Source organism: Trematomus bernacchii, unplaced genomic scaffold (genome assembly GCF_902827165.1).
Source record: "Trematomus bernacchii unplaced genomic scaffold, fTreBer1.1, whole genome shotgun sequence".
In the NCBI taxonomy this organism is placed as follows: Eukaryota; Metazoa; Chordata; class Actinopteri; order Perciformes; family Nototheniidae; genus Trematomus; species Trematomus bernacchii.
Window position 1 is genome coordinate 17,994,925 of NW_022987714.1, and position 16,198 is coordinate 18,011,122.

General features: G+C 41.7%; 1 protein-coding gene across 6 annotated transcripts in view; it reads right to left on the reverse strand.

Annotated features, from left to right (window-relative positions):
• mical2b (microtubule associated monooxygenase, calponin and LIM domain containing 2b) overlaps positions 1-16,198 on the reverse strand; it is a 74,191-nt gene that overhangs the window by 11,536 nt on the left and 46,457 nt on the right. The window contains exons 17-26 of one of the 6 annotated variants that reach the window (XM_034141313.1): positions 14,211-14,405; positions 12,556-12,825; positions 11,989-12,138; positions 11,445-11,858; positions 10,026-10,124; positions 9,782-9,874; positions 8,421-8,607; positions 7,673-7,746; positions 6,876-6,957; positions 1,195-1,362 (exon numbers count right to left, since the gene is read on the reverse strand). In XM_034141313.1, coding sequence (XP_033997204.1) covers positions 1,195-1,362; positions 6,876-6,957; positions 7,673-7,746; positions 8,421-8,607; positions 9,782-9,874; positions 10,026-10,124; positions 11,445-11,858; positions 11,989-12,138; positions 12,556-12,825; positions 14,211-14,405 — 1,732 coding nt within the window. The remainder of the gene's footprint in view (positions 1-1,194; positions 1,363-6,875; positions 6,958-7,672; positions 7,747-8,420; positions 8,608-9,781; positions 9,875-10,025; positions 10,125-11,444; positions 11,859-11,988; positions 12,139-12,555; positions 12,826-14,210; positions 14,406-16,198) is intronic. The other 5 variants (XM_034141314.1, XM_034141315.1, XM_034141316.1 and 2 more) reach the window with 5 other exon arrangements.

Genomic DNA, 16,198 nt, shown 5'->3' on the forward strand with positions numbered 1-16,198 from the left:
CAGACTTGTCAAAGCATTAATTCATGGTTTTTACTAACCGGTATCAGTATGTTGTTACTTCGGCATCATTTAGAAACGTGTATTACAATTAAATCACGGTCAAATATGTTCATTTTGTTGTAGTTGCCAGCGATTCTCTCACTAGTTTAGCATACTCAGCCCGACTCAGCCTGGTTGTTGGCCCGGAAAGAACCTCGATTTTGGAGAACCAGAAAAACTGTGAAAAAGTACCCGTTAGCCGGAACTACGCCTAGTGGAAACGCAACCAAAAACGGGCCGGGCACGGCACGCTTAAACCGCGCTGCAGTGGAAATGCGCCATTAGAGATGTCCCGCCTCTTATGCTATCAGGTACAATGTGTTGGAGCTCTAGCCAATAGAAGCACCAGTGTTACATAATAATGTCATTATGTTACTGAAGTAAACAAAGGAGTCGAATGGAGGCGTTTCAGGCAGGAGGGGGGGGGGGGGGAGTGTGTGATAGAGAAACTCTCTCTGGAGGGAACACAGGGATTTTAGCCTTTGCAGACCATTTACATGCACAAAAACCTATACACACACTACAGGAAAGGGAACTGAAAATGTACATAAATCGTGTTTATTTAAATTATGCAGCTAACATTTTGAGGCTATTTTGCATAGGTTGTATTGCCTTGTGAAAAAGCATTTAACTTTTTTAGTTTTTTAGAATGAGGTTAGAGGACTTTTTAAAGAGATTTTTAGTATTTAAAAAAAAAACTGTCTATTTTCAGATTATCTCTATAAACTCTATGACCAGTCAGAAGACTGATACAACTACTGATACAAGCACTTGGCAATGCAGCGCATTAAAAGCTAACGCTATGGAGTTAGCATTGCAGGAATGTGTGTGTGACAGACTTCTGAGCCCAGGGAAGCTCTGCTACTGACACACAATAACAAACATCCAGCTAAGTGTGGGAGGAAACCGACCGGATTCCTCCCACACATCAGCAGGGGGGGGGGGCCTCCAACAAAAACACACACACTTAATAAGCATGGCCGCCAGTTAAAGTTCAGACGGTTTAAGATCCTCTCGGAATATCACGTTTTCAATAACAGGAGCTGAAAACCCTTGAAAAGTGAAAACTTAGAGAGACAGAGGATAACTTTCCCTCAAACAGAAACACTAAGAGCTTTCAAAGAGAGCACACAGTACTGTAGGAGCCACACTGACCTTTGGTACCATCTTGGTTCTGACCGCTGGCCCCTGTAGGATCTGGTGCTGCAGCTTTGGCCAGGCAGGAATCATCCAGAGCTTCCACATCCATCTTGGTTTCTTCAGGAACTATTTTCTCACCTTCATCAACCTTCATCCGCTCTGAATGCAAGCTCAACGCCCCACCTGAAAATAAAAACAGAATGTGGACATTTAGTCTTATCTAGCGTTGAGTTAATGTTAGGCTAATGTGAACATGTTCTAGCATGTAGCTCATTTCATGCATTATGTCCACTGGAATTCTAATTCAGAACATTACTACACTCATGGTCAATTATATTATCTAAAGAAATCAGTGGACATGTCAAAGAATGGTTACCAGGTACCAAACTAAGGCCCCGGCCCCACGAGGACGAAACGGGTTGTATCTGCATAGTTTCTCTTGTGTATAGCCCTTTCATTTACACAAGGCCGTAACAAAACGATAGGAACGGACCCCGCAAACGATAACGGGTCCCAAGGTGGATATATCTGCAAACGGAACGCTCTGGGGGGTCTAACGGCTCCGTGTAATCGCCTCTATACAATCATTTTCTGATAACGATGAAATAGCCCCGCCTCCCTCTCCCCACGTCTCCTGCTCAGATTTAAACTTTAACGGACATGTTGACCGGCGAAAAAAAATGTTAACGGAAACTCTGCCGCATGGTCCCCTCGTCCCTTGGAAGAGGCGGAGAGGTGGGTGTTTTTCATCTGCTGGTGGACTGGTTAGTCCACCAGCAGATGAAAAACACCGGTGGACTCCACACGCCGTCCACCGCGGAGAATAAACAGAAGGGCAACCATAGCAACAATGCTCCGGGGGCGGGGTCTTCTTCGTGCTTTTGGTGTATTTTGTGGCGTCAGCAGCGCCACTTACAGGCCTGGCATATGTACTACAGCGTTTCCAGCAGTCTCGTGTGAACGGACACGTTAAATGAATCGAATGCGTGTGAACGGAATACTTTTTTGAAAACGCATACGCAGCATAAACGCAAACGTCCTCGTAGGGCCGGGGCCTAATATATTTGTGTTAGCCAGCAAGCATATTTAGGATATGCTCTCCTATACTGTAGAACAAGTCAAAGGAATGTATAGTTTCTGCTTCTAAACGTTGCACATGCATGAGAGAAATGTTAAATATTCATTGACATTCGCAACACAAGCACTGGTAAAATACATGACATGTTTATGACAGTACTCACAGAGTAATGAAGTCAACATTGTACAGAATGTTTCCAATGGTGATTCCACTTGGTCACAGCAAAGAAATGAACATATCTTGATACATTTGTATGCAGTGTACCTATCAGTCAGTAGATAACCAGACCTCCTTTCACTTCTACCCATTGATGTTCTCACTTACGGCTCAATGTCAGGAGATTCTTAGAATGTACCAAATGAAAGATAGATACCAAACTCAGAAGGAAAGGACAGAGCAGACCCAGTAGCAGAACCCATGAGGAAGACCACAGGAGGAACAAGTGATTCACTTTGATTCTGTTCAGGTATTGGAGATTGTAGTACATTACTTTACATTAGAGGTTATTATAATATCGCTATAAAACAAAGCAACTTAGATATACTTCAATACTATTGACATTTCTACAGGAGAAATGTGTGCTTCAGTTTCTAGCCAAATGACTCCAAGACGGCAGGTCTTGGATTTGAACCGGCGGTCTTCTGATTGGTAGATCGGCACATTAACCCTCTGAGCTATTCGAAAAACTCAAATGAGCTCAACATCATTTATTTACAGTAAAGATTTGATGATATTTCCATGTTACTTTATATGTATTGTTTTCTTTCAAAGGCCAGCTGAGTATGTGTGGGCTGTTTAACCCCTCTGAATTTGCTGCAGGTGTTATTGAGCTTTTCCTCAGATTTCAGAGTGCATATGTTATTTGCGAAGTTAACAACAGCTGTGATTGTGACCGTGATTTGTGCGGGTGATGTTAAGTCAACGTAGCAGGTGGAAGAAGGATTTTTGATGAAGTTGTTAATTTTGTTGTTAAAAAAGTATGGAGATATTTAGAATTTGACCACTTAATAATGAGATAACCTCGAATGGCAACTGTTCTGTGTAAGCTTTGGTTTCTTGGAATGATTCAAATATTGGCAACAAACCACGAAGCAAATCGTTATGTAATCAAATTGATTTATTTTTAAAATATATTTACAGCTTTTAAATACCATAAATTAAGCAATTTTACAGTTTTTCTCAATGTGGAAAACAATACAAGGCTTGCAGGCTGCGTCAAGGCTTTTATAAAACATAAACATTCAGAATAAAGCCGATGAAATATCTGGCAGTGTGCAAAACGCTGCAAAGTCTAGGAGGAGCAGGAGAGGGATCTGAAGAGGGGCTCTGGGGGGGGGAGGCCTCCTTCTGAAACAAAGCGAACCACAGACAGACCACAGATGGGGACACATGTGTTACTGTCGAAGGGCCTGACAAGAGGTGAGGCCTGATCATGCTGATGAGACGGCAGAGGGAGAAATGAATTCAGTGGCATTCAAATGGATGTTTGGTGTTAGGGAGGTTAGGGAGGAACACAGCACTACAGGACGTTAGTGGGGTTAGGTGTTATTATGCAAACTAACAGAAAGCCTACGGGGTCAGACAAACCAGAAAATATGCCAGCTGTGAATCAATGAATCATCAACATAACATTTGAGCTACCTCTAGATTTATTTCCGGCGATGTTGACTCTGCTTGTTATGTGTGTTTTATGGAATTGAATGGCAAGCTATAACTTCCCCAAGTTGTTGTAAGGCTTTAAAGCATACGCCTAGCTAAAGCTATATATATATATCTCTCTTCCTTATTGTCAGCATATCCACTGAACAGACCAAACAAACAACTATGAATCAATCCTACCAAGAGGTTTGTTGGTAGCCAAAGCCTGATATAACCTCATCCTCGGTGCCATACAGATCTATTGTTTACCGGAAATGTGCGTGAACATTGCAGTTAGGACCAGAAAGGAGTTTGGCAACATTCCAAAACAAATCTGGGAAGGACTTTTGGTTGCCCTTAAGTTCTGGTAAACCACCAAACGAATCAGAAAAGGAGAACAGGGCTTGACTCTGGCTGTTTTCAGGGACCTCAAACTTGTGGTTCTGTCTCTTTACAAACTAGGAAAGCTGCACGTGTGTGTAAAGCTGTCAGGATAGAAGTTCTCTGCTGGAAAATAGTGGATTGATCACTCCATGTCACTGTCCAAAGCGGAGGGAGTTCAAGGAAATCGTCTTGTTTGGAAGTGAGGGTATAATGGCACGTGAGATGGAGATGTTTCCAGTGATGCAGGAGCTGTACCAGACTGCTGTGGTGAAGATCGAGCTCAACCGGAAGGTAAAGCTCTCGATGTACAAGTCTATCTACGTTCTGACCCTATGGTCATGAGATAGGATCACTTTTTGCCTTGAGGTTCCCCCGGAAGAGCTGGGAAATGTTGCTGGGGAACGTGATGTCTGGAATACCCTGTTTAGCTTGCTGCCCCCCAAAAAACATCCCTGAAAGGCGGTTGAATTTGGATTGAATTGTATCTTCAGAAGGAGCAAGATTTCCACAGGAACAGTACAGCTTAAAGTATATAACGGTAATACTTTGATACTTTGAAAATGACAATTGTTATTTAACCAATATGGAATTCTAGTAAATATGTTGCAACGCTAGACATAACACCAACTAACGCATACAATACTTGGGATTGGTATGTGATTGATTCATCTGGGTTAAGCGGAGGGGGCGGAGCTATGAGGTAGCCAATGCAAAAGCAGCATGACAAGTTAATAGGACTAAAGCCTGCCAATTATCACCTTTCCATCAGCCAATCAGAGGGTGCAGCATTGGAAACTTGAAACAGACTGAACAAAATGAAGTGAGAAGAATGAATTTGGAAAAAATGAAAGTGGAAAGTGGAAGATGGAAAGAAAATACTTAGTGCATAGATTTCCAACGAACCTATTGTTGGCAAAAAAGTTATTACAATAACACAATCCAAATGTGAGATAGCCCAAAAACTGCATCCACAGTGCATTTTAAGAATTGACCTTATTAAATCCTGCAAAATGAAACCATACAATCACAACCAAATACGTTGGCATGGTCTACAATATACAGTAAAAGATGGAACAAAAAACATTGAATATGACAAAAAAAAGCTATACTAATTGCAAATATTATTACTCAGTCATGTCTATACATTTTGATGGACTCTTTCCTCAATGACGAAAAAAGGTTTCTAGATATGGCTCATTGTTTTTTGGCTTGTCCAGATTTTCAACAAGAAATGACCTGATTTTATCAAAAAGGCACATATCTGTCTCAACTGAAGTTTAAAATGATTTAACAACCTAAAACAAGCAAAATGTTTTGGTTTCCTGTTTCAAAAAGTTCCATAGTGAACATATATATACATCATTCAATATGATCCCTGTAATACACTTTCCTATCATATGATTTACACCCAACTCTAATCATTTGCTTGATATGTTTTCTTCTTTTATGAAAACCATAACCAATGAGCCTTATTTTTTTTGAAAGGGAAATCTTTCAGTTAAGTAAAAAAAAAACGAAATACTACCAACCACAAACAAAATCATTTCAATAACACAAATATTTCCTGAAATTATATTTAAAAATAATAATAATACTGTTTTGGCATTTCCAGTTCACATCTCTGTGGTGCAAAGTTAATATGCAGCCGGCAATATGCAGTGAGAGTAACATTAAAACCCTGTAGATTACTCCAAAACACTTTCACGGTTAGAGCCAGAGGGCGTGTTCCAGGTCACTCTCCTCACTGGATCATGTGATTAAAGAGGGACTTCACAAACACCAGCTGTGAACATTTAATTAGTAGCACCTTAAGGATCCTTCAGTCTGAGTATCCTGGAACACGCCCCTGTGGTCAGAGATGCATTCAGCGGTGCACACAAAATGTGAGCTCATAACCAACAGTCAGATATTCTCAAGGGCAGCAGCACTTCAGTCATGCATCACCCCTGAAGTCTGCTCAGCAAGTACATTTGAATACGAAAATACAAATTAAAGTTAGCGTACCTATATAAAATGTGCCTAAAGATGGGTTTTTATTGTGTTGTCCATCGTACATTAAGGCACAATTCACACTTGGCACTTATTACAATCAGCAGAAACTGATCAAGTCAAGCACTTTTACAGCAACCTCTTAAAGTTGATCCATAAAACACTTCTGGTCTTTACGATCACCAATTAACCTTGAATTTAGTAAATACATGTATTATTTTGTTTCAATATTATAACTCAATTTTCGGCAGTACAAACATTCATCCATTAGATCCATTTGGGTTTTCCTTTTTGGTCAACTGGCCCAAACAAGACTCATGTGACCCCCCTTTCTATGCGAGTGGGTGTCAGATGAGGTCCTGCGGGGCCAGAGGGGGCTCCTGGTAGATCTGCCCCAGCACCTGGTGCATCATGCAGAGCAGAGGACAGCCCAGGCCCAGCAGCTCACACAGGAACAGGTAGTCCTGAGAGTGGCTCCTAACGTGGGAGCCCACCGCTGTGACAGACTCACACACAGCCTCCAACAGTCGCCGGGGCAACACACACACAGCCCGGCTAGCATGCCGCGGCCAGCTCAGGCCTCGCCTTAGCAAGGAAACCAGGGTACCTGGGGGGTGCATCTGCACGCTGTCCGTCGCCGAGTAGCTCCCGCCGTCCATCGACAAGGGGGGGACGTGGCTTTGGTCCTCCTACAGGGGGAAAGCACAGAAGGTTAATGATAAATGACATTGTTGGGCTTGAAAGAGCCAAGCAAAGTCACTTATTGTTAGCTTGCATACTTATTTGTATTCGTCTGACACCTTATAGATGTGCAACTACAAAGTGGATTAGGAATGAGTCCTAAAACCCGGAAATTAGTAAGCATTATACCTCTTCCGGCTCCCACGTCTCAACGTTTTTTTAAGTGTTTTTGCTAAGATGCCCAAAACAGGAAAAACGTTATGTACTTTCATGTCTGACTATTCGGTGGTGCAGGAATGAGTCCTACACCCGGAAATTAGTTAGCATTTTAGCACTTGCAACGTCTCAAAGTGAAACTTTTTTTTAAGGTATTTTTGATTAGCAGCCTGAGATATGATCTGAGGTTTATACAACCTTAAGAGTTTTTCAGTTTTTTTGTATGACATAAAAGAGGAAGCTTCTATGTGACATAAATACGATGGTTGCTAAAAGTGGCTGAATTAGACTACGAAACGTCATCATGCTGAACATTAGCCGCCTTTAGCTTAGCGGTGGTTACATGAGGTCATGCGACCATGATGAAGTTAAACTCCCAAAAGATTAGAAATTGCCTATGGACAAATGTGCAACTGAGAAGCAGCATGCCATCTAATCATGTAGCATGTTAACTACAGCTAGTAAGCAAAGGCCTCTCTTGTATATTATCACTGCAGTGTTACTCACAATTCTCCTTCTGAACCTCCGCATGTGATCGCTGGACTGACGCTGGGCATAATGCATCTTGCAGTAGAACTTCCCTGTAAAAGAAGCACACAAATTACAAATCCACACAACTTCAGTATGATAAAAACAATTACGACAACATACGCCAGTAAATACCCCTTCTCGCGAACGCCGCGCAGCTAATGTTCGCGCCGAACATTAGCTGCCTTTAGCTTAGCATGGTGACGTAAAGTCAAGCGAACGTAATGTAGACTATATATAACGATACGTTAGCCATCTGGTGATAGCATTTATGCTTCAACTATCATAAAAGTGGTGTTAATATGTGGGGATCTCCCTGCTAAAACTAACTTGTTGATCATTAGTGTTTGTTTGATGCAGAGCTTATTCTGTGCTAATCCCAAAGCTAATGGGAAAAAAACTACTGTTTTTGTTGAGGGAGCCTTTGTAATGCTACCTTCTTGGTCTTTGGGATAGTTGAGAAAAGTTGGTGCATTGCCAGTCAAATTCTCTTTATGAGAAAATACGTTTCCTTAATTTGTATTGATTCATGTAAACCTCTGAAAAACTTAAAACAAGAGTATTGTATTTTTCCTAACAGTAGAGATCAAGTACAAGAATAAAAACATAAGAAAGCTTTCTAGTTTTTTATTGGCCAACGTGATTAAGCTATACCTTAAGAACAACAGTGACCTACCTAAGAGTGGTGTAAAAGCTTAGGTACATAGTCAGTGTTAGTGTAACGTACCGTCCTCTGAGTCGTAGATGTACCCCCCCAGACGGAGAGTGCTGTTGCAGACGTCACAGCGGAAACACTCTCGATGGAAGAAGTATCCTTCAGCGCTCAGCCTCTCCATCACGTACACACGCTTGGTGCAGAAGTGGCAGACGTCGCTGCCGCCGAGCCCGGGAGCGAAGTCCTTACGGAGCACACACTGAGAGGAAGACCACAGCAAGGTTAGAGAGGGGGGGGACATGCTGCATCAAGACACGTTTTTGATGGTTGTTGATAAGTTCCAAGCTATTTCTGCAAAAAAGTACACGAGAATTAGTTAGTCACATGGTCCAGCGGTGTGAAAGTTAATTATTAAAAGCAGTTGCACCCATCATAGAATGTAAAATCAGTGAGGGGTTACAAGGAACTCAATCTTTTAAGTCTATTCTCTATGAATAGGTGGTGCAAGGAAGAAAAAAAAGGTAGTGTTCGAAGTTGAATTATAACAATGGAAAGCAGCTGTGACACAAAGCAATACATAAAGGTTATTTCAAGCAGTTGTGATTATTTGCTTTTTTGTCAATAATAAAATAAGAATCGTTAGTACCCCCTGTGAAACCGGCAACCCAAGATTAAACAAAGCAGATTTAGCGTGTTATTTCGCCCTTTACAGGGGCTGGCAGGCAGTTTTTTTTCATCGTACAAGCTAAGCTAGCTAGTTCCCGTTGTTTCAAGTGTTTATGCTAAGCTAAGCTAACGTGTGGCTTCATATTTACCACATAGATGTGAGTAGTATCAATCTTCTCATCTCACTCTAGGCAAGAAATTTAAAAAAGTATTTACATGGAGATAAGCATCGGCTCCTGGCCAGCGCGTCTTGTTTGAATGACACGAGTAAACACAACTGCAAGCTGCGGTGAACCTCGAGCGACTAGAGCGATACGAATATTCGCATCGCGTCGAATGTGAACGCAGCATAAGGCATTTCAAACCCTTTCAAGTTATCAATATCCTGTCATCACAAGATTCCAACACAAGAGTCGACTATTTGAAACTAAAATAAATAGAATTGCGACTTGAGTTCCACTCTACCATCAGCAGTGGTCCTGAGATATCGCATTCACGAGAACTGCAAAAATGTGAGGTCTGAGTAACCATTGCCAACCCACATATCAACCACTTCATTCATGAGTCCAAATGGAAGTGTGTAACAAATTGTAGGAAATTCCTTCAATGCTTTCCTGAGATGTTGGGTGACTGACAATGGGAAAGACTGTCGAACTGAAAAACCCCAAAACATCATGGCATGGTTATAGAAGGCGTGGAGGCGTACAAATCAAACAAACGTGAACTCTGGGTTAGATTTCTCTCTGCAACACCCACATGCATCTTACCGGCGCTGCATTGGGCCTGTGGTCTGTCTCATACATGACGGCCAGTTTCTGAGCCTTAGCATCAATTATTGACGATACCTTTCCAACTGTACGCTAGCGGGAACGTCAGGGAAACACAGGAGCAGGAGAGGAAGGAAGGGGGAGAGAAGAAGGAGTTGGAAACCACAGACAGGAGTTAGAAAGAAGACAGATGAAAGAGCCGGAAATGTATCTGAATGAATGGTACTGCCGTATAGAGTAGTACCTCTTTCATGTAACGAGGAGCTCCTGTCGGACAACTCTCAGAGCGAACAATTGACTTTTGAATTTGATTAGGTTTCTCCATAGTGTTGCTGCCATTGCACTAAATAGAGACATGAATAAAACATCAGTTGTGCAATTACATGCATATATCATATGAAAGCTGTGTGCCAATAATATGTTATCATCTTTGAGTTCCTACTATACCCTCATGAATTCTCAATCTAACACCACCCTCTCCTTCCTGCTTTCACCTTCATATGTTTATAGCACATACACTTGTACTGTCATTTAAGATTCTGTTTAACTTAATATAATTCTATTTTACATAGATTTCTCTTCCTTTTTGCCTTGTACAATTTGTATTGGTTTTATGTCTTTCATATTTTCTATGCTTTAGCTATGTTGCATATGACAATAAAGCCTTAGAATCCTGAGAATTCCCGAGGCAGGATATTGAAAAATATGCGAGGTCAAAGACTAATGAATCCTAGACTGATATTAATTAACCACATGGCCTAATTAAAGGTGGGGTGGGTAAGTTTGAGAAACCGGCTCGAGATACACTTTTTGTTATATTCCATAGAATGCTCTTAACATCCCGATAGCAATGAATATCTTCAGTGCTTTGACAAAAAATCCATAAAAAAATATCATCTGTGGAAGCCGTAATACTGTAAAAAGCACGACCAATCATTTTAGCCGGCCCGGCTAAAATAACTGGATGGCCTACCTGCCTGTCAGCCTTCCATCTGTGCACAAACTTATCTCGTGCCCTCATTGGTCATGTGCGCGTTCGTGTGTGTTGGAGGAGGGGCTCTGTAAGGAAGTGGCAGATTTTTTCCGGCTGTGTATTTTCAAATTCGAGCGCACTCTAGCTGGTTTCTCCAAAATTACCTACCCCACCTTTAACTATATTCTAGCAATGTTACATACCAGAGTTTTAATTAGATTTGACATCCGAGTAATAGATGTTTGGAGCTTTGGTCAGACTACGGCTTATTTTCTGGTGTAAACAAAAATGGCACCCCCCCCCCCCCCCCCATAACTGCTGTATATTTCCAACAGGTTACTGTTGTTTAAAGGAATTCTATTGTTCCTCAGTGCAAGCTCGAAAACATTGTATGCAAACCGCAAATGAATGGTCCTGAGCTCTAAAGAAAAGTGTATTTTTCAGTTTAGCTTTAAATGCTACTGTTGGGCAGCTGTCATCTGAATGATAGATTTCATGTCATAAAATGAACCTACTTTGTCTCAAAAGCTTGGAAAAGAAGACAACATGAACTATTCATTGTCCTTATTGTGTTTCTATGTCATTAAGTAATCGATTAATTTTGCCATAGACCAAGAGGTCTTTGAGAAATTGAGCATAAGATCTGCAGTTTTTCAGTGCTGGATGTTGATCTGCATGAGAAAGGGTTACCTTGATGTGATTGTTTTTGTCTAATTTCGTATCATCATGAGCACTTTTGCAGCTCTTCTTCTGCTCAGTTTTCAGATTTTTCCAAGAACTTTGACTTTTTCCCTCATAGTTTTCGTTGTGCGGTAAAGAAGCATGGTGGAGAGAGGAGCTGCTGTGTCCATTTTCACAGTAAGTTTCAGAGCAAGAGGAAGAAAGGGCATCAGAGGTTTTGTTGTTGCATGAGGAGGAATCGACAACAGGAGAAGAGATTTGCTCAGAATCGGTGTGAGAGGAGGGAGAGGAGGAGAAGCCGGTCTGAGCGGTGGGTTCAGGGACCGGGTGGACCACAGGGTACACCGGGGGGCTCTGAGATACAGAGGAGGGAGGAGGAGGAGATAGGGACAAGGAACGACAGGAAGAGGTAGGTAACTCCACCTACAGAATAAGAGTCAGACATTAACACAGAGTAACAGAAACTTGATGACATGAAATAAAAGCGAAGAGAATTCCACGAATTATCATGAAATATTCTCTTGGCCTAAATAAAAGACGTGCAATCCACAACCTGAGATTTAGAAATGGGAGGAATAGGAGGAGAAGCAGGAGGAGGAGGAGGAGGTTTGTTGGAGCCAGGAAACATGGAGGCGAGGAGGTCCGCTCTCTCCTTTATATTCCTCCCTCTACACTCTCTAGCAGGCAGACCCTGGGCTGTCCTCTGCACAGACAGCAGGGGTGGTGACAACCAGGAGAGAACATACATGAGTGATTCAATACAAATATATTTGGTAAAGGTTGCATATTTGACCAGTGTTGGAACTATTCAGATCCTTTACTTAAGTAAAAGTACTAATAAAACACTGTTAAAAGTAAGTAAAATACCAATGTACGTTTAAATGTGTAATAGTGACTAAAGCTGGAAATAAATGTATTAAAGTCAAAAAGAAAATTGCTATTATACTTAAGATCCCAAGTTAGTAAGTTAAATGTTTTTGAAACCTCTGTGTTTTTATGCAAAAATCTATATGTGTAAGATTGATGTAGTAAAGTAAAACCTTACTATAGAAGAATAAAGTACAATTATCTCAAAGTTGTATTTAGGTGCAGTACTGTATTTTACTGTTCCTAAAGTCACCTGCTGCATCTCCTCCTGTGAGCTCTCAGAGGAGAGATGGATATCAGAAGCAGAGAAGCGACCGGGGTTCAGGTCAGGAGAGAAGCGACCTCTGGAGTAATGTTCAATAGGGCTGGGGGAGCGGGAAGGACCTAATGGGATCCTGGTAGAGTATGTGGGCGAAGGGGAGCGACTGGAGGAGAGAGGGTGAGGAGATCTGGGAGAATAGAGGGGAGGGTTCTGTGGAGCCACAGCGCTGGGATTCTCCAGGAGGCGGAGGTAGACGGAGGGCTGGAAACAGGAAGGAGAGGCGAGGAGGAAGGAAAGAAGAGAGGATGGGTTTACAATACTAATACAAAGATTACACATTCACTCTGGGTGTTTCTCAATCGCGAGTACGCTTGCTTGGTAGCACATGTCTGCCGAGCATCTTGCTTCAGAAGCGAGGCAAGAATACTTCCTGCCATTCAGAAAACAAAGAGTGGAACACGCTAGCAAGTGTGCAGGTGTGCGTCATATGAGAGGCCCCGCCTTACATCTTCCGCCACAGATTTGGGGAAATTGGTCCGTGCGCAAAGCATTGTGGGGATTTTAAGACCATGTGCAGCCTCGATATTTCTCCAAACGGAGTACGCCGGGCTCGGTAGATTTCCAAGTATGCTGGAGATTGGAACAGTACTTCGGCGGCACTCGATGACGTAGTATGCTTGAAATAGTGGCTCTGAAGCAGCTTTACTCGCAATTGAGAAACACCCTGTATGTGTTACTCATTACAATAGTAATGTTAAAATGAAACCCTGAGCAACAAATGTACGGTGGCCAACAAGTGCAAACACAGTACAGGTGCAAACGCGTTACAACGGCTCAATAAATGTGCTGCAAAAGGTGCAAATAACACAAATGTGCCAACACAAATGAATGTTCCCCGAACGTGTGCTCCGGTCCCAGCTGTGTGCGTCACTTTTTAGTGTCCCCGTTTCCCTTGTGTTTTGAGCTTCTTGCAGCATTTTGTATTTGCAGCGTTTTTCTTATGCAGCGCTTTCAGTAAATGCTGCGCATGTGTTGTCAAGTTGGTGAAGATGTTTCTTCATTTGCATGTGTTTTGGCACATTTGTGTTTCTATATTAGTTTTTGAAGTTGCAGCGCATTTTTCCAAATGGAGTAGATTTGGACCCTAAGCGTTTGCAACCGTCGGCCACCATACGAATGGCTGTTAAGTATGATGGAAGGTCTTTATGGAGCATTGACTGGAAACAAAGGGTGTGTTTGTATTATCCAATCTGACGCTCTACAGAAGCGTTCCATTTTTACATGAATAAATAAAAAACCGGTTTGTTTAAATACATGAGATAAATACTTCCCTATAGATATCTGTTCATCAGTGAAGATGCTAATATAAGAAATAATCATGATGAGACATGATAGCCTGTTGCCTCTTACAATAGGCCAATGAAAATAAATTAGAATGTGGAGGCTATAGCTAAGATTAGGAGTAAGAGCAAATGTAAGCTAGTTGCAGCTAAACATTTTATTTAATAATATGGCAACAAAATTATAATGATTAATGAATTAATTAATGTTTATATTTAAAGATAGGAATAAGCTCACGCATAAGTAGCATAACCCATAAAATCACATTCACACAGAGAGCTGAGAGGTCTCAGAGGGAGGCGTACCTGCCACTTGGGGCGAGGGGGAGGCAGAGGAGGAGGAAGGGGGACATTTTTGGGTTTTGCAAAACGGGGGTTTTCCCTCTCATCCATGTCCTCATCTTCCTCTCCTTCACTATCATTGTCCTCTGAGTGAGGAGGTGGGCTGACGGAAGGAGAAAGAGGAGGAGAAGAGGAGGGGTCGGATGGGTCCTCGTCAGACTGATGCAAGGAGGAGAGGAAAGGAAAAAGGAGACAGGAAAGGAAGGTCAAGGGAAGGAAACAGTCTTGAGATTTAGTTAAGTTTGAAATTGCAAATACATACATTGGGCCAGAGAATGCCAACCAGAGTTGAAAGGGGGGAAATAGAGGGGATGACATTGCCTGGAACTTTCCACAGGCTCAGGAGTCAAACCCTGGTACTTGGCAGTGGACTCGGCAAATGGGTCGCCAGCGCTAACACTGAGCTATCTGGCCCGGGGACACTGTAGGCTTACTATTTATTAGCAACACCTTACAGATGCCTGAAGACCCAGCTTCGCTTTTCAATGATGAAAACCAGCATGGCTGTTTGTCATGTTCACCAGGAAAGATTGTAAAACTTAGACAAGAAGAAACTGTGTAAAATGTGTTAAAGTTTCTGATGCACTTTTAGAATCAGACGGCTGAGGGATTTTCTTTATAGCTTTTAAAGAAGCTTTTACATAACTTTTTGTTTTAACAAGTAGTGCCTTGCCTGTGCCCCGCTGCTGCAAAGCGGCACAGTGATGTTTGCTTCTCTATTTTCGATGCAAAGTTTTCTAATATTACATTTGTCACATTTCAAAATTGCAGCACTTGGGTCCCCAGATACTGTATAGGCCCACCAAGAGAGATTGTACATGTTCTCTTGTGTATATATAAAACTCTCTCAAAGAGTTATCATTTGTTACATTCCTTGGTGTACTCTATTTTTCAGAACATTTTAAACAAATTGTACTTTCAAAAAGTGGTGGGGTATATCCACAGTGTCCACAGCTTAAATGTCGCTTATCATAATCCATTGAACAACATTTTGAACAGAAAACAATGGATACAGTGGCTGTAGTTGGGATGTAGAGACTGCATTAGTGTGCAGGTGACCATATTAATAAAAGATAAAACCAAAAATGAATAAATGTAGTATTGGGAGACATAGTTATCTTATGATGATTAATTATCATGTATTAAAACTATTAAAGGTGGGGTATGTAATTCACTTCAGAATCACTTTTTGTTATATTCCATGGAATGCTCTTAACATCCCGATAGCAATGAATATATTAAGTGCTTTGACAATAAATACATTAAAAAAATATCATCTGTAGAAGCCGTGGCGCTGTAAAAAGCACGACCAATCATCTGAGCCGGCCCGGCTAAAATAACTGGATGGCCTACCTGCCTGTCAGCCTTCCATCTGTGCACAATCTTATCTCGTGCCCTCATTGGTCATGTGCGCGTTCGTGTGTGTTGGAGGAGGGGCTCTGTGAGGAAGTCTGAAGGAAGAGGCAGATTTTCTCCGGTTGTGTACTTTCAAATTCTAGCGCACTCGAGCTGGTTTCTCCAAAATTACATACCCCACCTTTAATAGACTCATTTAATTTCAAAAACAGGAATACAACAAATAATAGTTTTACATGTCAACATTAGGTATTAATTTTCTTATATTCAAATACTTTCTTTGCTTCCATACTAAAGCCAGTCAGCCTAATTGTCTAACCCTGAAACACATCAATAAGTCCAAAGTAAGTCCCAGGGGTGCAAACACACGTATGGTGAAAAAAGAGAGAACTATTCGAAGCAGAAATGGTCTGGTATGACATCTTCGCACAAGGTCTCAGTAGTGTTTTGAAGTGAGAAGTTGTCTGTCAGTTCGTGAGTCGGACCCCCCCCCAAAACGAAAACTCTTCGGTTCTCCACGAATTACACAAGTCACCCAGATCAGCGTTGAAAAAGCGGGAGGCGCCGAAAAGCGACTAATTTGCATGCATGAAGTC